Raw genomic sequence first — 21,333 nt, 5'->3', positions numbered from 1 at the left:
TTTGGGTGGTTTTCTGGTTGATGAGGGACCTGGCAGCTTTTCTCTGGCTCTGGGGGTGTCCCAGTGGGGACACCGGGGCACCAGCGGAGAGGCACCGCTGATGGCTGCGGGGCTGGTGCCAGGGGATGGAGCTGGAAGGCACCTCCCGGCCCCGTGCTTCCTGCTGGGGAAGCCACAAAGCTCCCAAAAAACGAGCAGGCGGCAATTAGCGGTCAGCAGCCGGGCTGGTGGCTGGCAGAGCCCAGCCTGTGGTGAGCACGGGACCGTCCCGTCCCGTCCCATCCCGTCTGTCCCCGTGGGTGACCCTGGGAACCTGTGGTCACATCCCTCCCTCCGCTACCTCAAGGGGATGCAGCCCTTCCCCTGCAAAGTTTGGGGTTTTTCCATCCTTCGCATGCCCGGCAGCTTTTCCTGCTGCTTTAGGATTAAGCAACCGGTCCCGAAATTCCAGCCTGAGCAACGGTGTCACCGCCGGCCCCAAACGAGCACCAGGACTCGTGGCTGTCCCCAAAGGGGTTTGGCTGCTCCTCAAGCCCCCCCTTGGGACAATGAGCCCGAAAAAAAAAAAATGGGGAGGGGGCAGCGGGGAGAAGCCTCGCGAATCTGGAAAGCCAGGACTTTAATTAGTTAATTAGTTAGCAATAGGGCAGGGCGCAAAGCTGGCGGCTGGGGGACGAGCAGCCCGTGCTCACCACCCCAAAAAAAAGCCCCCCCCCCCCAGCTGCAGGAGCTGCCAGCAACCCATCTGCGGGGCTTGAGCAATAGCATCCCATGCCTGACATCTGCCCACACGCATTTCGGAGGCCAGTAAACTTCCTGTGGATATTGGCAGGCTGACAGCCGTGACATAGATCCTGCCCTTTTTTTAGCCGTTGGGGTTGGGTTTTTGTGGGTTTTCTTTTTGTGTGTGTGTTTGTGTGTTTTGGGTTTTTTTTTTTTTTTTGGTGTTTTGATAACAGGTAGGGGCTTTGGCAGCTTCTGCCCGGCTTCAGGACCCAGGTGTCCGGGTGATGTCCCCCCACCTCGGGTTGTTCTCCTGTTTTGTAGGGCTGTGGGCACCCCTCTCAGCCCCTCTTTTCCCCCGTACCAAGGGGCGCAGCCTCGGCACAAACTCCCCACCAGCACGCAGCCGGCTCCTTGGGATGACATTTATTACAAGAGGGGGTTTCGCGTGGCCGACACGGACGAAAGCTCCAAATCTTTGCCCGTTTGGGCTTTTTCTTTGACGCCGCTTTTGATGCCGCAGCTCCCCAGCGGGACGAGCACCAGGACAAGCCCAGCGGTGGCTCAGAGGGTGGCAGGTCCCCCTTTGGGGAAGGTGGAGGGGTTTGGTGCTCCTTGCCCTGGTGGGAGCCACGAGGATGAGCCCTCCTCCTTCGCACCAACCCCAAACCATCGGTGGCATCACCCTGGGCATGAGTGAGATGCTGTGATCAAAACCTGCTCCCCACCAGGCTCCGTGTTCCCGTGGGATAAAGAAAGCCCCTTGCAAAACGGAGCAAAAAATAGGGAGCCCTGTGGTTCCCCGTGCCGTGGCAGCACACGGAAAGGCCAAAGCTCAGCTGCTTTCTGCCCAGCGCCCCTCGGACACGCGGGGCTGGCACCAACCAGAGCCTGAAATTGCTGGGAGCAAGGGGACGAACAGACACGGACACACAGCTACACCCCATAAAGTGCTTTTCCTTGGGCAAGCAGGCTGCCAAAGGGGGAAATAAAAGAAGAGGGGTGAACGCTTCTTCCTCCCCTGCATAGCAGCTGCCTCCTCTCCTGCCTGGTCCCCGGTGATCCGGGTGCCTGCGGCCAGGGCTGAGCCCCTGCAGGACCCGCGCCTCCACGAGCAGACCCCGGGGACACGACTTGGGAGGCAAGTGGCAAAAGGCACAGGGGTTGTGCCCCGTTTCCCCAGCAATCCCACCACGGGGGATGCGGGAGGAAGGGCAGGAGATGTCTGGAGATGCTCAAAGCCCCAAAAACGGCCCCTTTAACCAGCAGCATTCATGCACGCAGCGGCTGCGGTGTCCCAGCGAGTCACCCCGTACCTCAGCCCCTACACGATGTGTCCAAATGCATCCATCGCAGGGCAGGGGTGGCCCCATCTGATGGAGGTCGTGCCGTCCAGGTGCCCCGGTCCCATCCCACTGTCTGCCCTGGGGGACACCACGCCGATTTCACGCGGCTCCCCGGACACGCGGCGGCACCGGGCGCAGCCCCGTCCCACCCGACAGCGGGGACGTCTTTTAGGGGCCATAAAACCTCGGTAACACCCGCCAGGGCTGCAGGGCACCCCGGCCAGCAAGGTCTCCTGGTGGATTTACTGCCCGCTGGGGTCCAGCCTCGTCTCCAGTTTGGTCTTTGCGGGGGACGGGGTGTGCAGGTCCTGGCTGGCGGGGGACAGCTGGCAGCACAGCACCGAGCGCAGGACCCGCAGCACCGGCGGCCGCAGGATGGCGAAGACCCAAGGGTCGAGGATGGGGTTGATGGAGAGGAACCTGAGCGCCAGCAGGTCCCAGTCGTAGTTCTGGCCCTTGTTGAACTTGTTCATGTAGGCGCAGACCTGCAAGAGAGCAACGGGGAGGGGGGAAAAATGACGCCGGGGCTGCTCCCCCAGGGGCCGGGAGCCCGGCAGGTGAGCGCGGTTTTCAGAGCAACAGCTGGGGAAATGTGGGCTGCTTTCTGTTCTTAAATGAATTTCCTGCAAATGAAAGCCAGCTCTGCGCTCTGCCTGCGCTCAGCTGAGCCCAAATGCAATTAAGCTGGAGGCTGGTGAAGGAGGCGGCGAGGGGCTGCGCGGGATGGGGACGCAGCGGGTGCGGGGTGCCGGGTGCTGGGCCGCCCCGGTGCGGGGTTTCCTGGCGTGTGCCGACTCATAGCGGCTTACGGGGCTTCCTGGCAGGGTGACTCAGCACTCCTTACTCACCCCATCGCCACCCCCTCGCTCCCACGCCGCGGGGATGCTCGGATGGGGAGCTGGGGGCACGGGGAGCGCGGCGGCCCCGCTGCGCCCGGGGTGCGCCGGGTACCGCTGGGGGATGGCAGAGTTTGCCAGCCTGCCCCGGGCTCAGGGCTTTTTTTTTTTTGGGGAAGGGTTTATGATTTTGTGGGCTGGGAGTGTCATGGTTCGTGTGCTCCTCCTCGGAGGGTCGGCGCTGTGGGCCAGAGGAGAAAGTGTCATGCCCAGGAGGCAGCGTTCGGCGGCTCCGTTGGAGACGATGCCAAAGCGCTGCCCAAACCGAAACCCACATGGGAGCCGGGCAATGGGAAAGGAAAAGGGACAAGGTTAAGAGCTGCCACCACCGGGCCCATGGGATCCCCATCAGCGGCACTTTCCCACCCCGCCTGTCCTGAGCAGACCCGGCCAAGGGGTCCCGGCATCCAGAGCCGGGCTCCTCCAGGCCGCGGGGAGAGCCGCCCGGCGCGCGTGGGCCCATTGACGGGAGCTCTCAGGATGTTGAGTCTGGTTCCCGGGATGCTTGCGAGCTCCCGGACATCGCCGCTTTGTCTTTCCTCCCTCTCACAACCCAGACAGCCTGGCTTGACTACAGGCTGCGGTCGTTTTCTCTTCCCTCGGGACTCTTCCTGCTGTGAGTGCGAAAGGGAAGGTAGCGTCCATTTAAGTCCACGAGCACAAAATTAGTGCTGGCAGCACGCCCGACCTTAGTGGGGCTCGCTTCTAATGGGAACTAAACGACGGCGAAGGAGCCTCCCGCCGCGGCAGGGCTCGCTCACACCGCTCCGAGCCTCCTGAGCCAGGGCTGGAGGTGATGGAGAGCTGCTGGCGGTGAGACGCAGCCCGGCGGGGTGAACAGCAGCCCCCAGGTGAGGAGAGCACGGCCCTGCTACGCGCTGCTTGCCTCCCAGCCCAGCCCAGTGGGGTTTTCTCCCTCCCCATCCCCACCTTTCCGTGTCTTGCTCCTCGCCCTGCCACCGCTCGCGCCTCCGTGGTGAGCGCACGCGGCCCTTGGTGACGGCAGCCCCAGGGGACCCCGGCGTGCCCGGGATGTGTGGTGCCACCCTGCCTGGCCTCGAAGCCTCTGCGGGAGGGGAAGGTGGCTCCAGCACTGTGGGAGAATCCCTGGCTCCCCGTGAGCATCGTGAATCGCCCGCGGTTTGTGCCAGACCCAAGGTCTCCCCGAGCTTCGGGAAGGAGCTTGGATTTTGGGCAGTGGAGCAAGAGGGGAGCCTTAAAAGAGGAGAAAAAGAAGGAGGGATGCTGGGGAGGGGACTCACACCTAGGGAAGAGGTGGTGGCACTCACCGTGAAGGGCAGGGAGCAGATGACGAAGGTGATGGTCATGATGGAGAGGAGCAGGAGGTGGTCGATCTCCTCGGCCATGGAGAACATGCACCGCCCGCCGCCCCCCGCCGCCCGGGGCTGCTCCAGCACGGCCATCCGACGGGTCTTCTGCCCCCGGCGGTGCATGCGGGCCAGGTTGCTGATGACGCTGAGGTTGCAGAGCAGCACCGAGAGGATGAGGAGCAGCAGCAGGGTGGCGTAGAGCAGCGAGAAGGTGACATGCATCCCCGCCGCCTCCGCCTCCGCCCCGCCGGCGGCGTGCCGGCCGTCGTCCAGGTACATCTGGATGAAGCACCAGGTGCCGGGGCAGTACTGCACGTAGCGCCCGAAACCCACCAGAGGCAGCGAGCAGAAGGCAGCAGCGAAGGTGTAGATGGCGGGCAGGGCCACCAAACCCGTGCGGGGGCTGAGGAAACGCTCGTAGAAGTAGGGCCGCCCCAGCGCCAGGCAGCGCTCCAGCGCCATGGCGAAGAGGATGAGCATGGTGGCGAGGCCGAAGAAGCTCATGGAGAAGCCGAAGTAGAGGCAGATGTGGCCTCCCCGCGCCAGGGCGGTCAGGGTGAGGTTGTGGTGGTAGGAGGCCAGCACGAAGGGGCTGACCGAGCAGGTGCCCAGCAGGTCGGTGACCACCAAGGCCAGCACCAGGACGTGGAAGAGGGACGGCGGCCGGGCGCGGGGCGGCCGGCGGCAGCGCAGCAGCAGCCCCAGGGCCAGGAGGTTGCCCAGGAGCCCCGCGGAGAACATCAGGGCGCTGACCAGAGGCCGGGCACCGGCCACCAGCGCCTCGCCGCGCTCGCACGGCTCCCGGCCCGTCCCGTTCATCGCCGCCGCCCGAATGCGCCTCCGCCGCCCGCCCCCCGCCCCGGCCCCGCGGCGCCGCCCCCCCTCCCGGGCCGCCCCGCCCCGGGGCCGGGCCCCAGCCCCGGGGATGCTCCGGGAGCCCCCGAGGATGCTTCGGGAGCCCCCCGGTGCCGGCGAGCTCCGGGGATGCTTTGGGAGCCCCCCCGCGCTCCGGGCGGCCAGCCCCCGGCTTGGGGTGCGCGGGTGGCCAAGGGGTGCGCGGGGGGCGCAGGGGGAGCCCCCGTTTCCTGCCCCAACGCTGCTCGCCCTGGGGACCCCCCAGCTGGGTGGGAGCTCGGGGGGGACGGGGGAAGCCCCCAGCTCTCAGCCTGCCCCAGGGGGCTCACCCAGCCCAAGCAGCAGCCCCAGAAAAACTTCCTTGTGCCGGTGCTGCGGGCGCGCAGGATGGCACAGGAAGCCTCGCCGCTGCGTTGCATTTCCCCTGGCATGACCCCAACCCTCTCCACACTTTGCCCCTTCCTTTAGCCACCGAGCACGGATCCAGCTCAGGCAGGACGCGGGTTCACCCCTTCCTTCATCCCTGCCCCAGCTGGAGCCTGTCCCCACTCATGTGTCCCCCCCCAAAAAACCCGTCGAGACACGGCGGCGTTGCTCAGCTCCGGCGTGGGCACGCCGCTTGCTGCCACGCTCCCGTTTTCGTCGTTGCTTTTGAAAACTCCCTTTGGTAACAGGAACTTTGTAAAGGAAACACGATTGAAGGCAAACTCCAGCAGAGGGTGAGATGTGGTTTGTGACAGCACCTTCGCTTCCGACGCGAGGTTCCCGTTCCTCGGGCTGGTCGCACGGCCCGAGAGGCTCCTGCCGTGTGCCGTCACCTCTCGGTGACAGGCCACCACCTCCACGGTCCCGTGGCTGAGTGTGAGGGGTGTGATGGAGGGAAAAAGGTTTTTTGTGTGTTTGTGGGACAGGAAAATGCCTGGTCTGGGACCTCTGCAGCCCCCCGTGGGGCTGATCCCGCTGAGCATCGATGCCCACGGACACGGATGATGTTGGGAGATGTCCCAGCAGCTTCCCAGGCTGCCGAGGGCTGGATGCGACCCGGCTACGCTCAGCCCCCAAAAAAGCCCACAAAAAGCAAATTAAAACAGTGGCCAGGGCCAAATCCTGGCCTGCTTGGTGTAAGCAGCCCAGGGAGGCTGCGGCGTGCGCTTTACGAGCAGAAGCCCTCCCGCGGGGTGGCTGCCCCAGGGCTCCTGCCAGCCTCCCACTCCTCTCTGGTGGTTGCTATCGCAGCTCAGGAAGGGCTTTTGGCAGGTTCTGGAGCTCATTTTCCTGGCAGCTAATGGAGCCTTAAATACCCATCTGGGGCTTCGGGCTTCTCAACCGACAGTTGCCTCTGAGGGGATATTTTTGCAGTAATAGGGAAATTGCTGGGCTTTTTTTTTTTTTTTTTTTTTTTTCTCTTTTTTCTCCCCGTTCTGAGCTCAAAACCAGGAACATGCCACTTGGTACAATCCGTCCATTTCTCGGGAAGTGTTTGTTTCCCCCTCCTTCTGCTTCCATGTTTATCTCCGCGTCTAACAAGGAGCGTATGTCTTCCCGAGGGTCGTTGGCATCCTTTTTCCCTCAGAGGAGATTTATGGGGCTGTCCCGCTCGGAGAAGAGCTCCGGGCTCGGAGGAGCACTGAGTGAATTTCACAGAAACCCTGGGGCCAGGAGGACACAGCCCCTGGGGTGCTGTGCCCGGGGCAGGGGAGGCGCTGGGACCGTGCCCCGTCCGCAGGCGGGTTTGAAATAAAGAGACCCGCACGGGTGGGTTTTGACCCTTTTAAACCAAAAGCCTTTATGTTTAGAAAACCCAGACAGCGTTTTCCTTCCAAAGAAAACCCAGACGTTTTCCCAAAGCATTCCCAGCCCCGACGCTTCTCTGGTGCACCAGTGCTGGAAGCAGCCTGGCTCTCCGGCTGCTCGAATCCGGGCTGAGCACCAGCGGGGCAGGTACAAGTTCCTGGGCCCCGGGGAGTGCCAGCACCTGGGCGCACGGGTTAAAAAATGCAAAGCACTCACTGGCTCGTGGTGTCGTACAGCCCGCGGGCTCAGCGCCCTGGCTCGGGTGCCTGGCAGCCGTGGAGCTGCAGCCTGCCCAGGCACGCGGCTTCCGACTTCGGGAAGGGCTTAAAAATGCAAGCAGACAATAAAAAAAAAAAAAAAAAAAAAAAAGGGCCCCGTGCAAGAACCAAGCATGTTGCTGGGAAATGAGCTTTTTGGGAAGCTGCGCCTGGATTTCATGAGCTGAAAAATATTAAAAATATATACATATAAAAATAAATCTGCTGGGCTCGATTTATAGGGTTGGGTGACGCCGGGGACAAGGACACCAGGGACACCGTGGTCACGGGAGGGCGGTGGGCACCAGGCAGCAGCTCCAAAAGTTGCCTCGCTGCTTCCAGCCACTGCAGCACCTCCTGCTTGCCTCCATTACGCACCGGATCCGTGCCTTTGTGCCTCGCTGGCACCGCAGCACCCTGGTGCAAAGGGGCCCCCCAGGAATTGCTGATGGCCGGGAGCAGGGACAGGCTCAGCCCTGCAGCCCTCAGCATCTCTGCTTTATGGGGACCTTTACGGCTAAACTGCAGGTCTCAGCGCTTTATTTATTTCTTTGTGTGCTTGTTCATAGGAAAGGGCTCTGGGTTTTGACTCCTGAAGCCCCCAAAAGGGCAAGGGCACGCCTCGGGGCACAAGGCTGCCGAAGGGGTGGGCTGGAGAGGAGAGCGCAGCCCCCTCCTTGCAGCTGCTTTGCTCTGTCCTGCTATCAGCCAGCCCTGGCTGGGGACGTGCTGCCATCTCTGGAGAAGACAGCAGCACGGCAGCGCCACGGCCCCAAAACGCAGCCGAGTTTCGGATCCCAGTGGTGTGAGGATTCGCCAGCAGCTGCTGGGGTCCCCCCCGCTGTGAGCAGGGGAGGGCACCCATGAAAAGCGCCACCAAAGCCAGGTGAGCGCGCCGAGGTCACCAGGATCCCCCAGGGAACCCGTGCAGGGAGCAGGGAGCCTCCAGGGATGGGGTCAGGGAGGCAGGGGCAGGGGTTAGGGTCACCCCGCTGCCCTGCAAGCCCCCCCAAATCGGGGACGTTTCCTTCCTCGGGTGATGAGCGCAGGGACAAGTCCGAGAGCGCGGCGCACGCGTCACCTAGGGGCTCGGATGGAGTCTGCATCCACGCACCTTAATAAAAACCCTGATTTATTTTAATTTAATTGCTCTCACTTCGCACTGAGCACAGTCCCGGGCTTTACAGACACGCAGTCAGCACCCGGCTCGCGGCACCAGCTCGCTGCCTGCTTCGGCACGCTCTCCAGGAGCAAATCCTGCTGGTGGGGGCACGGCTCGTGCCAGCCCGGTCCCCCCATCCCGAGCGGTGCACGGAGCCACACGGCGGAGGAGATGCCAGCCCAGGGGCCAGCAGGAAGGTTTTGCAGAGCCATTATCCCAGCCAGTGTCCGTCCTGCTGCGGAGATCAGCCCGGTGAAAGCCGTGGCGCTGCCTCGGTGCCGCTCCTGAGCTCGCAGGGTCGCACGTGCGCCACCTCCAAGTCGGTAACGTGCGAGGAACGGGGCACCAAAATGAGGACCAAGCCTCGGTTCAGTCCTTTTTCCGCAGAAAACCCCGCTGTGGGGCACAGACCGGGGATCTTGCAGGGCTGGGGGTGCCCCCCCGAGTACCGCCAGCCTGCCCTTCCCTCCACCAGCAGAGCCTGGCAGGTCCCGGAGCCGGAGCACGAGCGCTCAGGTCACCTCCAAAAAGCCCCAAGCTATATTTACCCGAGTTGCTTCCTTCAAAAGGAAAATCAGTTTGACAACAAGAGTAAATACCGCGTGAGAACTGGCAGGAACACGGCTACACCTTGCGAGGCTCGGCTAAACAGAGGGAGAGAAGTATTTGCCCTGTCTCCTCCAAGGACGCTAAGCAGATGGGGACCGGGGTTATCGTCATTTTTTTGTCCTAAACGGTCACTGGAGGCAGATGTTAAACAAGCACCAGTTAATACGCCTGGTTGAGGGGAAATGGAGCTTTCATTAAAAGGATCTGTTGCTCGCATGCTTGCACCGCGAGGTTATACATCCTGGGCTCTGCTTTTTCTCTCGCTTGCCGCTCTTATTAAGAGCGGGTATCGTCATAAATACCGCCTTAAAATAATTACGGGCAGCCTCCCACGGCACAGCTGGGCGCGATCGATTCTCCAGAGCAGAGCCACGGCGGGGAAATCGCAAGCCCTGAGCCGAGGAGGGGCCGGGGAGCTGCCCCCATCCTCCTCCCCGGGGCACCCCGAGGCACCGCGGGGACAGCGCAGGGGGCTGTGGCCGGCCCCGGGGCCAACCCCATCAGCTCTCCGGGCATCGTGTGCGGGATGAGGAGATGGGGCAGGGCTCCAAACCGCTTTTATCCGAGGGGGGAGGCACGAGGCTCTCCCCCCCGGTGTGCTCCTGCCCAAAACGCAGCCCTGGCACCCCGCACCAAACCCCGCAGCCGTGCGCTCCCCAAGCTCTCCGCCGAGCGCTGCAAAATCCGCAGGTCCCCGGAGGGATCCCCCCCCCCGGCCCCGCTTCCTCCGGCGGGCGGCACGCATCCCCGGAGCCCAAAACGGGGCAGCAACTCCACTCGCCCACCCCGTGCCACCGCCCAGGGCGCCGTCTCCCCGCGCCGCTCGGGGCCGAAGGCTCGCTCCTCATCTTCACCGGCTCCCGCGGCCCCCGCCGCGCTCAGGGGAAGACGAGCTGCGGGGCGTCCGTCCTGCGCCAACCCAGGGGGCAAAAACGAGCGTCCCCCTCCGGCCCCGGTCCTTTGAGGGTGGTGGCCCTGCGGGAGCCCAGGCGGCGGCAGAGCCTGCGGACGAACATGCGGAAGACGGAGGTGCGGAAGATGATGAAGACCCAGGGGTCGACGATGGAGTTGACGGAGAGGAAGCGCAGGGCGCTGAGGTCGGCGTTCTCGTTGAAGTCGGCCGCGAACGCCCCCATGTACGCACGGATCTGTCCGAAACAGGAGGCTTCAGCAAGGCCGTGGGGGGGCTGAGAGGTTTTGGGGGGGGTAAAGAGGGTTCCCACCCGACCCACAGAGGGATCCCTAGCTCTGGGGTGGGTTTTGGGGAAGGATTTTGGGGAGGATTTTGGGGAGGATTTTTCCCGGGTCAAGAGATCCGGTGAGGTTCCAAGGGACCCAGCGCCTCTGAGCATGGGGGGGGGATTTGGGGGGGGGTTACTGAAGGGTCTGACACCCCTGGGAGTGGGCAGGGAGGGGGTTCAAGGGGTTAAAGCAATGAAACGACCCCCCCCCTGCACCTCTGGGATGAGGTGGTGGTGATGGTGGGGGGTGAAAAGGGGACTAAAGCACTGACCCCACTGCCCGTGGAGGGGGCGGGGGGGTAATTAAAGGGATTAAGGCAATGAGCCGAGGCCACTGCCAACTCCGGGATGGGGGGGTGGTGATGGGGGGGTTAATTAAGGGAATTAAAGCAATGACCCGAGCCCCCTGACCCCTCCGGGATGGGGGGGAGTAGTTATGGGGGGGTTAATTAAAGGGATTAAGGCAATGACCTGAGACCCCTGACATCTCCAGGATGGGGGGATGGTGATGGGGGGGGTTAATTAAAAAGCTTAAAGCAACGACCCGACCCCCCTGACACCTCCAGGACGGGGTGGTGGCGATGGGGGCGTCCTTCCCGGGCGGGTACAGCGATCCCCAGACCCATGGGATGGGGTGGGGGATATTGAGGGGGGGGCAAAGCAACGACTTAACCCCCCCGACACCCTCTGGCACAGCGTGGTGGCGATGGGGGGGGGTCCGTGGGGGTTCAAGGCAACCCGTGGGACAAGGGGGGGTGCTGGGGGGGGGGTTAAACACAATAACCCACACCCCCCCGGATGGATGGTTATGGGGGGGATGTCCTAAGGGGGGGGTAAAGCAATAAGGGGTAGGGTGGTGGGAGGGGGGTGCTTGGAGAGGACCGGAGCGAGGTGTTCGGGGGGGCACAAAGGGGTGGATTTCAGTGCTGGGGGGGGGCAACGAGGGGCCTGGGAGGAGGGTGACGGTGGTGGTGGTGGGGGGGGGGGGGGTCTCTTTGTACTCACGATGAGCGGCAGCGAGCAGACGGTGAAGAGCACGGTCATGAGCCCCAGCAGGACGAGGTGGTCGAGCTCCTCCATGCGGGGGGGGCCGGCGGCGGCGGCGGCGGCGGCAGCGGCCGGGGGGGTGGCTGCGGCCCCCCGGGGGGGCTGCCTGCGGGCCATGCCGTAGAGGTGCCGCATGCTGCTCACGTTGCAAGCCCCGATGGCCAGCACCAGCACCCCCATCAGGCTGGCGTAAAGCACGGGGAAACCGAGCTGGCCGGCCCCCCCGCCGGCCATACGGATGAAACACCAGGTGCCGGGGCAGTACTGCATGGGGACCCCAAAACCCAGCAGCGGGAGCGCGCAGAAGAGCGCGCACAGCCCCGCCGCCGCCGGGGCCAGCGCTGCGCCCAGCCGTCGGGTGAGGTGGCGGCGGTAGAAATAAGGGTGGCCCAGCGACAGCCAGCACTCCAGGGCCATGGCGAGCAGCAGGAGGGTGGGGGCCAGCCCGAAGAAAGCCATGAGGAAGGCGAAGAGCTGGCACAGAGCCCCCGGCTCGCCCTCGGCTCGCCCGCCGGGCGAGCCCAGCTCGCTCAGGCTGCGGTTGTAAGCGTAAGCGGCCAGCACCATGGGGCTGAGCAGGCACTTGCCCAGCAGATCGGTGACCGCCAGCCCGCTCACCAGCACGTAGAAAGCCGACACCCTCGGGGGGCGACCGCCGGGCGAGCGGGAGCGCCGGCGGTGCTGGCCCAGCAGCAGCAGGGCGAGCACGTTGCCCAAAAGGCCAGCCCCGAACAGCACCGAGCTGGGCACCGCCGACTGCCCGCTCTCGATGAAACGGCTTCCCCGGCACCGGTAGCCTTCGCTCGCCATCGGGCTGCCGCCCTCGACCTTCCTCCTCCTCCTCCTCTTCCTCCTCTTCTTCTTCTTCTTCTTCTTCCTCGCCGCCGCCGACTGGCCCGGCCCCGGCGCGGGGTGGGAGGCACGGGGGAGGCGGCGCGGAGAGGCTCGGGGCGGCCCCCGGGGCGGCTCCTGCCCGCCCCGGGGTTAGGGATTTGGGGGGGGGCACGGAGGGGAAGCGGGGGGTGTAGGGGAAAGTTTGGGGTGGGATGGGGGTGAGGTCCGCTGGGGGGGTGGGAAGGGGGCGGGGGTGGGCTGCTGGGGGGGGTAAGGGGGGTGGGTGAGGGGGGGGGAGTTAGTTTCTGGGGGGGTTGGGGGGTGGGAAGGGGTCGGGGGTGAGGTCCTGGGGGGGCTAAAGGGGTGGGGGGTGAGGTTCTGGGGGTGCAGGTAGGGGGTGATTAGCTCTTGGGGGGTTGGGGGGGTGGGAAGGGGGCGGGGGTGGGCTTCGGGGGGGGTTGGAGGTGTGGGTAAGTGCATGGGGGAGCTTCTGGGGGGGGGCTGAAGGTGAGGGTAGGGGTCGGGGATGGGCTCCTGGGGGGGCTGGAGGTGAGGGTAAGTTGTGGGGAGAGCTTCTGGGGGGGTTGAGGGGGTGGGAAGGGGTTGGGGATGAGCTCCTGGGGGGGCTCGTGTGTGGGTAGGGGCTGGGGATGAGCTCCTGGGGGGATTAGGGATGTGGGTAGGGGTCGGGGATGAGCCCCTAGGGGGGGGTCCCAGGGCTGGGAACGGGCTGAGCCCCCAGGGGATCAGGGGTCCAGCCCTTGGGGTGATGAGGGCTGTGCCCCCAGTGCAGGGGTAGGTGATGGGGTTGGCACCAAGTCCTTGGAGGGGACTACGGGGTAGAGGGCTGGTGTAAAACAGGCCAGGAACGGGCAGAATTCCCCACGAGGCCGTTCCCTGCAGGGCTCTGCCTGCCCCCCATCACTCCTACCTGCCCCCCATCATCACTCCCACAGCACCCCACTGCTCCTACAGCACCCCACAAGCCCTCCATGGGGTGGGACCACTGCCGAGCCCCCCGTGCAGGGTCCCAGCCCCCCTGTACCCGCGGCAGAGCCCTGGCCACGGCAGGGGCGAGCTTTGGGTGAAGCCCCCAGCGCCTCTTCCAGGAAGAGCAGCGGCCCCCTCCAGCTGCCTCGCGCATACCGCAGCTCGCAGGATACATGTGATGATGAATAAGCACGAAACCACGGCTGTCTGCTTTCGGGCCCCTTTTTTTTTGCTACTCTAGCCGAGCGTAGGAGAAGCACAGGAAAGTATCAAGATGACAGGAGGGGTGGGAAAGGCGCTCGGTGCCCGGCACAGGCACCCGCGCTGGCGCGTTTTGGCGGTGGGTTGGATTTTTCGGGTCTCCTCCAGCCCCCTCCGGCAGGGAGGGCGCCGAGGGAGAAATTTCAGGGAGATAATGAAGGTAAGCCTGGCCGCCGCTCGGCGTTTTTGCACGTGTGGGTGTAGAAGTGCTGCCCTCGTTAGGGCTCCACGCAAACACGGCGAGCGTTTCTGCCCCGGGCAGGGGGGGGGGGACCCGGGGAGAAGAAATCCAGCCTGCCTGGAAATTCGTCCTCCTGGTGGGCACGTCGAGGTGAAACACGCTGCCTTCTTCGGTGCCCCGATGGGCAGCTCCTTTTGGATGAAGAACATCGCTGTGGGACCAAATGTGGAGCCTGGTGGTGCTGCGGGGCACGGCACCGACGTTTTGGTGGAGCCCTCCGCGGTGCCGCAGCCCGGGGAGCGCAGCCCATGCGTCGCTTTTCGTGGCCGTCCTGCTGGCCCTGCTCCTCGGCCTCGCTCCGGGCAGATTTGTGCTGTTTTGTGCTGAAATCCCACCCGGGGAGCTGCAGCCAGCCATGCAGGAGCTTCTCAAGGTGAGCCCCGTGGGCTTCGTGCGCTGGGAACCCGGCACCCCGGGGACGCCCTCGGAAGGGGACGTCACCACCGCGGGGCGCACGCTGCTGGGGTGGAAAAGAGGCCAAAGTGTCACCGCTGGGGAGTTCCTCGCCAGGCTGGGCAACACCAAAAGGCCAAATTCAGCAGAAATTTGTCGCCCGGGGAGAGGAGGAGGAACCTCAACAATAGTCAGCCCTTTTTTGGAGCGGGTGCCGTCCCCGGGTGCACCGGCACCGAAGAGCTGGCTGGGAACCCTGAAGGACGCGGGGATGCTTGTTCCTGTCCCAAAAAAACACCCAAAGTGGCAGGGTGATGGGGGCTGAGATGGCTTTTGGGGAAAACCTCCAGGTCCAGCCGTGCCCCCAGGGCGCAGGAGGTGGCCACCCCGGGCAGAGGTGGCTGAGGGTGGCCGCGTTTCTTCCCATCCTTGCTCCAAGCAGGTCTGGCACCGAGCGTGGCCGAGCACAGGCGCCGCCTTCCAGCCTGCTGCGGGGTCAGGGCGGCTGTCCGGTCAGGAACACGACCACAAAGTCATCTCCCTCCTTTCCCTGCCCCAGGGGAGAAAGCGGCGTGGGCAGCCAGATGCTCCCGCTCCCTGTTCGGCTCTCCTCTTGGCGTGGGTTGTGTAAACTGCAGCTATTCGGGGGAAAATGATTTTGAGAAAGGCTCGTCACCGCCGATGACGAATCTCCCCTCTTCGTCACGGTTCCGACGTGACCCTCTTCTCGCCGCTCGCATTCCTGGCGGAGAAAGGAAAGAAAGGAAAAGCAAAAAAAAAAAAAAAAAAAAGGGATCAAAACAACCCAAAGCGGAAGAAAAAGCAGCACGCCGCAAAACCCCAGAAGACAAATGAGGAGCTGGAAAAACTTGAAGCATCTGGGAGGAATTTCAGGTTTTGTTTCCAAAACTCTCGCTGACCCCGCGCGGCTTTTCCCCGCCGCCCGGGGGGGTGCTGAGCGGGGTGCCTGCCCCACCGGGTGGCTGCCAAACCCCGTTTTTTCCGCGAAGGAAGCCCGGGGGAGCCCCCATCGGCGATTTCTCGCCCTCTTCCAGCCCGGCGCTGGCTTTGGAAGCGTTTTTATCGGTGTCCCCATCACCTAATTTAGAGCCCGTTAGACGGGGAGGGTTTTGGCAGGCGGCGAGGGACGCGGCTGGCCGGGAGCGGCCGCGTTGGCAGCGCTCGCTGGATGCTCCCATCCCGAGCGAACGAGGCTGGGAGGGTCCTACGGGGAAGAGACATCCCCCTGCCAGCCAGGAGCATGAAATTGGGGTGGCCGTGCCCCAAAATTTCCCTCCCGGGGCTCTCCTTGCTGCGGTGATGCGCTGAGAGTCCCGGACACCCCGTTTCCAACCAGCTGGTGAAGGCACCTCGAGCAGCCCAGCCCCGGGCAGTTCCCGTGTCCCTATTTCTAGGAGAGCAGAGATGACCCCATAAGGGGGTTTTTGGGACCCTAAGTGTTCCCAGAAGTGGCTTTGGGGTGCGGGGAACACAGCCCTGCTCGGAGCCAGGCGGAGAAGTGCCGCTGATTGCTTCCAGCTGTTGCTGCTTGGAAATGAGCCCCAGCAGGGTGATTTGGGGCTGCGGGGGGTTGGGGTCGGGAAGCGGCCCTGCCCCGCTCTGGGTGGGAAGTGTGGGGGCAGGAGGAGTTGGGGGAGTGCAGTCGACCCCATTGCACAAGCCCAAAAAGGCTGCGGGAAGGGCAGGGAGAGGGGCGCCTGGTGGGGATGGTGGGGATGGGGATAGGGGATGGGGATGGGGATAGGGATAGGGGTTGGGAAAGGGGGCAGAAATAGGGTTTGGGGTATCAGTAGGGGTTGGGGATAGGGGTTTGGGGACAGGGGATGGGGATGGGGATTGGGGTTGGGGATAGGGATAGGGATAGGGGTTGGGAAAGGGGGCAGAAATAGGGGGTGGGGATATCAGTAGGGGTTGGGGATGGGGTTGTGGACAGGGGACAGTAATAGGGGTCAGGAATAGCAATGGGGTCGGGGATAGGGGTCAGGGTCAGAGGATAGCAATAGGGTTTGGGAATAGGGGTCGGGAACAGGGGACAGTAATAGGGGTCAGGGACAGGGGTTGGGGACAGCAGTAAGGGTTGTGGATGGGGTTGGGGGCAGGGGACAGTAATAGGGGTCAAGGATAGCAATGGGGTCAGGGATAGGGGACAGTAATAAGGGCTGGGGAGAGGGGATGGGGACAGGAGATAGCAATAGGGTTTGGGGATAAGGATAGGGGACAGCAATAGGGTTTGGGGATAGGGGTTGGGGATAGCAGTAGGGGATGGGATTAGGGACAGGGAACAGTAATAGGGGTCAGGGATAAGGGATGGGGACAGGGAGAGGGGTTGGGGATAGGGGTTGGGAACAGCAGTAAGGGTTGGGGATAGGGGTTTGGGGAGAGGGGACAGTAATAGGGGTCAGGGATAGCAATGGGGTCAGGGATAGGGGACAGCAATAAAGGTTGGGGATAGGGGTTGGGGTCAGGGACAGGGGTTGGGGACAGCAGCAGGGGTCGGATATGGGAATAGGGGTCAGGGAGTGGGGTCGGGGATAGGGCTGAGCTTGGTGGGGGCAGAGTGCGCGTGTCCGCGTGTCCGTGTGTGCGCGTGTCCGTGTGTGCGCGTGTCCGTGTGTGCGCGTGTCCGCGTGTCCGTGTGTCCGTGTGTGCGCGTTCCCGAGCCTGCCCGCTCTGTCCTGTGCCGGGGCGAGGCTGAGCCGGGGCCGGGCGGGCACCGGGGGGCAGCAGCGAGCCCCGAGCGGCTCCGGCACCGCCCGGCCGGCACCGGGCCCCGCCTCGTGTGTCTTTTTTTTTTTTTTCCTTTTTTTTTTTCTTTCCTTTTTTTTTTTTCCTTCCCTCTTTTTTCTTTTCTTTTTTTTTTTTTCTTTTTTTTTTTATTCTTTTTCTTTTTCTTTTTCTTTTTCTTTTTCTTTTTCTTTCCTTTTTCCATTTCCTTTTTCTTTTTTTTTTTCTGTTTTCTTTTTTTTTTTTTCTTCTCTTCTCTTCTCGTTTTTTTTTTTCATTTCCCCCCCCCTTTTTTTTCTTTTTTATTTTTCTGATTTTTTTTCTTTCCTTTTCCTTTTTTCCCTTTTTCATTTTTCCCCTTTTCATTTTTCCTTCTTTTTTCCCCTTTTCCTTTTCTCCTTTTTTTCTTTTTACCCCTTTTAGTTTTTTTTCTTTTTCTGATTTTCTTTTTTTTTCTTTTTCTTTTTTCCTTCCCTTTTTCCTCTTCCTCTTCCTTTTTTTCTTTTTCCCCTTTTCTCTTTTCCCTTTTTCTCTTTTCTTTTTTCTTTTTTCTTTTTTTTTCTTTTTTTTTCTTTTTTCCTTTTTCCTTTTTCTCCCTTCCCTTTTTCTATATCTTTTCTTCATCTTCATCTTTTCTTTGCCCTTTTCCTCATCATCTTCTTTCCCTTTCCCTTATTTTACTCTTTATCTCATCTCATCTCATCTCATCTCATCTCATCTCATCTCATCTCATCTCATCTCATCTCATCTCATTTCATTTTCTTACACAGGCCATCGCTGCCCTGCACATGCCCTGGGCTCATGCACAGGATGGTGACCCCCTCTCTCTCTCTCCAGCAGCACAGGACATCGCCACCTTGCTCCTCTCACATCCACTTTGGGGACAGCTTTGTGTCCCCAAAGCCAGGACTTCCCTCACCACCTCTCACCTGTCCACACAAGCCCTGCCAGCACTTCAGCCTGCCATAAATTTACCCCTTTTCTTTCTTTTTTCCCCTAAAATCTGGGCTGTTTCCCACCAGACCCAGAGCGTCGAGCTCAGCCCGGCGGCCAGGAAAGGGTTTTTATTTTGCTTGGAGCCCGCCCCGGCTGCTGCAGGGGGGTGAGGATGCGTCTCCCCAGGAGGTACATCCACCACTGATCTTTTCTGCAGCTGCAGCTCCTCCGGCACGCCGCGGTTTGGGTTACAAGAGCAAAAATCCCTCCATTTATTGCCTAAGCCTCGTGGTTTCCCCCCTTTCGGGGGCCCCAGGCACACCCCAGCTGCTGCAGGGAAAGGATCCCCATCCCCGGGGCTGGGGGTACCCAAAATCTCCCCAAAATCCCAAGCGCAGCACGGCACCGTGCCACCACGGGGACGTGTCCCGGTGGGCTGGGAATGGGTTGTGAGGAGCGGGCGGCTCCCCAAATGTGCTGCCCATGTGTTCCCTCATTTCATGGTGAATTTTCGGATAGCCCGAGCGCTCTTGTCCCCTGCCAGCCCCCAAATCCCTCTGAGGGCGAAACGCTCCAGGGTCCTCAGCGGTCTTCAATTTAGAGGAGAAATCCTAAAAGCTGTGCCTCTGGCCCACCGCTGCGTGATGGGAGGCGTCGGGGGACATCAGGGGACATCAGGGGACAGTCCCCCCTGCTCCCAGCTCCGCGGCACAGCCCGAGCCAGGAAAATGTGGCTAAAAACGTCTTCGCTCGCAGAGGCTGTCAGGGAAAGACAAAGGCAGGAAGCTGCTGGGCTGCACGAAATGAGGCTTAATTGCGGGGCTTAGTCACCCGGAGCATCTGGGGGTCAGCGCCGGAGTGCCGAGGAGGTGACAAAAAGGGTTGGAGAGGGGTTTTGGGGGGAGCTCTTTTTGGGCACGGAGCAGGGGTGGCCCCATTTGTGATGGTGCTGCCTGGAGAGCCCCTGGGTCCCCGCTGCGAGGCTGCTGGCAAAAGGAAGGTCCTCGGGACACGTAACTCACACAGCAGAGTGGATTCTGCAGGGGACTCTCGATTTAGGGTGTAAGCACCCCGCAGCGGTGCCCCAAAGCTGCATCAGCACGGCCTGGAGCCTGTCTGGGGCCAGATCCTGCAGGATGGGGAAAAAAAGAACGAGTATGCAAGGCAAATGAAGGAGCCCTGGAAATGCAGGGCACGGCCACACCGACCACACCAACTTTTATCCTTTTCCTTACCCCGCTCCATCCCCATGCTCCCACCCCAGCCAACACCGACCTCGAACCCACCTGGGCTGCCCTGCCCGGCAGCCTGAACCCCTCTGCCGGGGATTTGGCTGGAGATAGGACCAAAGGAGGATGTGGGGGATCCCTGGGGATCCCAGGGATCGGCACCAGGCGCGGGGGGCTCGGCGCGCTCATCCGGCAGCTGCCGGAGCGAAGGCAGCCCTGCAGCAGCACTGGGAGAGAGGAAGGAAGGAAGGAAGGAGAGCACCAGAGGTTAAAATAAAATCAAACCTTTATTTTTATTTTATTTTTTTTACCTTTACGCCTTAAAATACTTTGTAAAACCTGGAGTGATGGCTGGGTTGGGGCCATGGGTGCCTCGGGGATTTTTTCGGCGTCTGCGCCCCCCCTGGTCCCCAGGGTGCCGGGTGCCTGCCCGAGCAGCGCCTGGGTTGCTTCTCCTCTCCACTCCTTCCTGCACTCCTGCTCCAGCCGAGTAGCCCAGGGTTGAAAAAAACTCCTTATTTTTTCCTGTAAAAACCTTATTTCCCCATAGCTGGGGCTCTAAACCCTTCGCCAGCCACCCCAGGAGAGGCGCGTCTCCTGCTCACCTCCGCGCAGCCACGGTCCTTGGAGGGCTGCAGGGTTTTCTGATCCCATTGCCCCGCTCATCCCAGCCCAGACCACAGTGCCAGGCCTTCCTCAGCCCTTCCCCTCCTCTTCCTCACCCCCCAGCCCGGCCGAGGGGCAGCCCTGGCTTTTTAGGGAGAGGGATTTGGGGTGTATGTGGTCGCTGGTGGGACCCAGCCCCTTCCTGCAGAGCATCCTGCACCTCCCGCAGCCCCACCACATCTGTTTCTGTACAAAACAGCACCGAGAGCAGGCCTGGCTGTTCCTTTTGTTTATGCCCAGGCTGAGGGAAGAGCCAAACCCCAGCCAGAGGCTCTGCTCGGCCACGTGGAAGCGATTACAGGGATCGGTCCCCCTGAGCACCTCCCTCCCCAGCACATGGTGTGGGTGAGAGCAGCCCATCCCCATCCTCGTCCCCTTCCCCATCCTTGTCCTCAACCCATCCCATCCCCATTTCCATTTCCATTTCCATTTCCATTTCCATTTCCATTTCCATTTCCATTTCCATCCCCATTTCCATCCCCATTTCCATCCCCATTTCCATTTCCAACCCCATTTCCATCCCCATTTCCATTTCCAACCCCATTTCCATCCCCATCCCCATTTCCATCCCCATTTCCATTTCCAACCCCATTTCCAACCCCATTTCCATCCCCGTTTCCATTTCCAACCCCATTTCCATCCCCATTTCCATTTCCATCCCCATTTCCATCCCCATTTCCATCCCCATTTCCATTTCCATTTCCATTTCCATTTCCTTTTCCCTTTCCATCTCCATCTCCATCACCATCTCCATCCCCTCTCTATCCCATCCCATCCCTATCCCCTTCCCTATCCCTATTCCCATCCCATCCCATCCCAATCCCCTTCCCCACCCCATCCCCACCCCGCTAAGCCTCCCCCACCACCGCAGCCCCCCCAGCAGTGGGGCTGCGCCCCCGGGGCCAGGCAGGCCCCCAGCTTTTCCCAGCAGCTTTTTCCCATTTTTATCTGCTGGGATCTCACACCGAGAGGTGCCGGCTTTGCCACGGGGGTGACAAAAAGCCTTTTTTAGCATCCCGAAAGCCCACGTGGGAAGCCTGGCAGCTTCCCGTGCCCCGGTGGGGCCCCTTTCTCCCAGACACGGCCGCGGGCAGTGACATTTTCCCCAGGAGAGGCTCATCATGGGCGAAATTGGGGCTCTCAGAGAGCCAAACCTGCTTGTCCTCACACCCATTTCAAGGCTCTGCTGTGGGGTTACAACCCCCAAATTAATTTATTCCTTAACAATACCCTCACAGCAAACCCTATCCGGACACCAGCGGCACCAGCGCCCGTCCCCTCCAAACCCTTCTCTTCGCTGCTGCTGCGGTATGGGGTGGAAAACCCCAAATTTTCCACCCCAGCGCTGAGTGCCGTGGGTTTATTTTTGGCAGCGAGAGCCCACAAGCCTCCCCCCACACCCAGGACCACCTTTCCCCAGGGGAGGGACGTCCTGGTCCCCAATTTGCCCTTGGGGCCAACACCCCGGAGCGTGAGGGTGCTGGGGGGGTCCCAGCTGTGCCGTGGACGGGGGTGGCAGAGGGGACAGGGCCGGGGGGGCTGCGGGCTCCAGGCAGCACCAGATTTCCCTGGACGGCCCGTGGGGTGTCAGAGCTTCAGAGAAAAGCCATGAATTTGGCCCGGGGAGCTCCTGGAAGGCGGAGGATCGCGTCCAGCTGGCCTGAACCCCGCTCCAAGCCCTAATGTTTTTTCAGGGCCAGGCGAAACCTTCCCCCCCGAGGGCTGGAGCCCTTGGATAAGGTCCCCGCTGTCACATCCAGGCTCCCAGCCCTGTCCC

At 62.0% G+C, this 21,333-nt stretch overlaps 1 protein-coding gene across 1 annotated transcript; it reads right to left on the bottom strand.

Moving 5' to 3' along the window:
• Positions 1-719: 719 nt before the first annotated feature.
• On the bottom strand, positions 720-12,108 carry PTGER2 (prostaglandin E receptor 2). The gene is made up of 5 exons (XM_082762770.1): positions 11,220-12,108; positions 9,868-10,121; positions 5,701-6,006; positions 4,255-5,134; positions 720-2,554 (listed from the first exon to the last, which is right to left on the bottom strand). The coding sequence occupies exons 1-5, from the start codon at positions 12,069-12,071 to the stop codon at positions 2,312-2,314; spliced, it is 2,535 nt and encodes an 844-aa protein (XP_082618896.1). The 5' UTR covers positions 12,072-12,108; the 3' UTR covers positions 720-2,311.
• Between the last annotated feature and the right edge of the window lie 9,225 nt (positions 12,109-21,333).

This window comes from Aythya marila, assembly GCF_965140915.1.
Source record: "Aythya marila genome assembly, chromosome: 5".
Taxonomy (NCBI): domain Eukaryota; kingdom Metazoa; phylum Chordata; class Aves; order Anseriformes; family Anatidae; genus Aythya; species Aythya marila.
This window is presented reverse-complemented; position numbering and strand designations above follow the sequence as displayed.

Bases quoted from the DNA above. Each gene is read 5' to 3' on its own strand.
- PTGER2 (XM_082762770.1), bottom strand. From the start codon at position 12,071: ATGGCGAGCGAAGGCTACCGGTGCCGGGGAAGCCGTTTCATCGAGAGC. The intron at 10,122-11,219 runs GTGAGTACAAAG...TGTTTCGGACAG, and splicing joins TCTGCTCGCTGCCGCTCATC to ATCCGTGCGTACATGGGGGC. The intron at 6,007-9,867 runs GCTCGTCTTCCC...CCTCACACTCAG, and splicing joins CGCAGGACGGACGCCCCGCA to CCACGGGACCGTGGAGGTGG.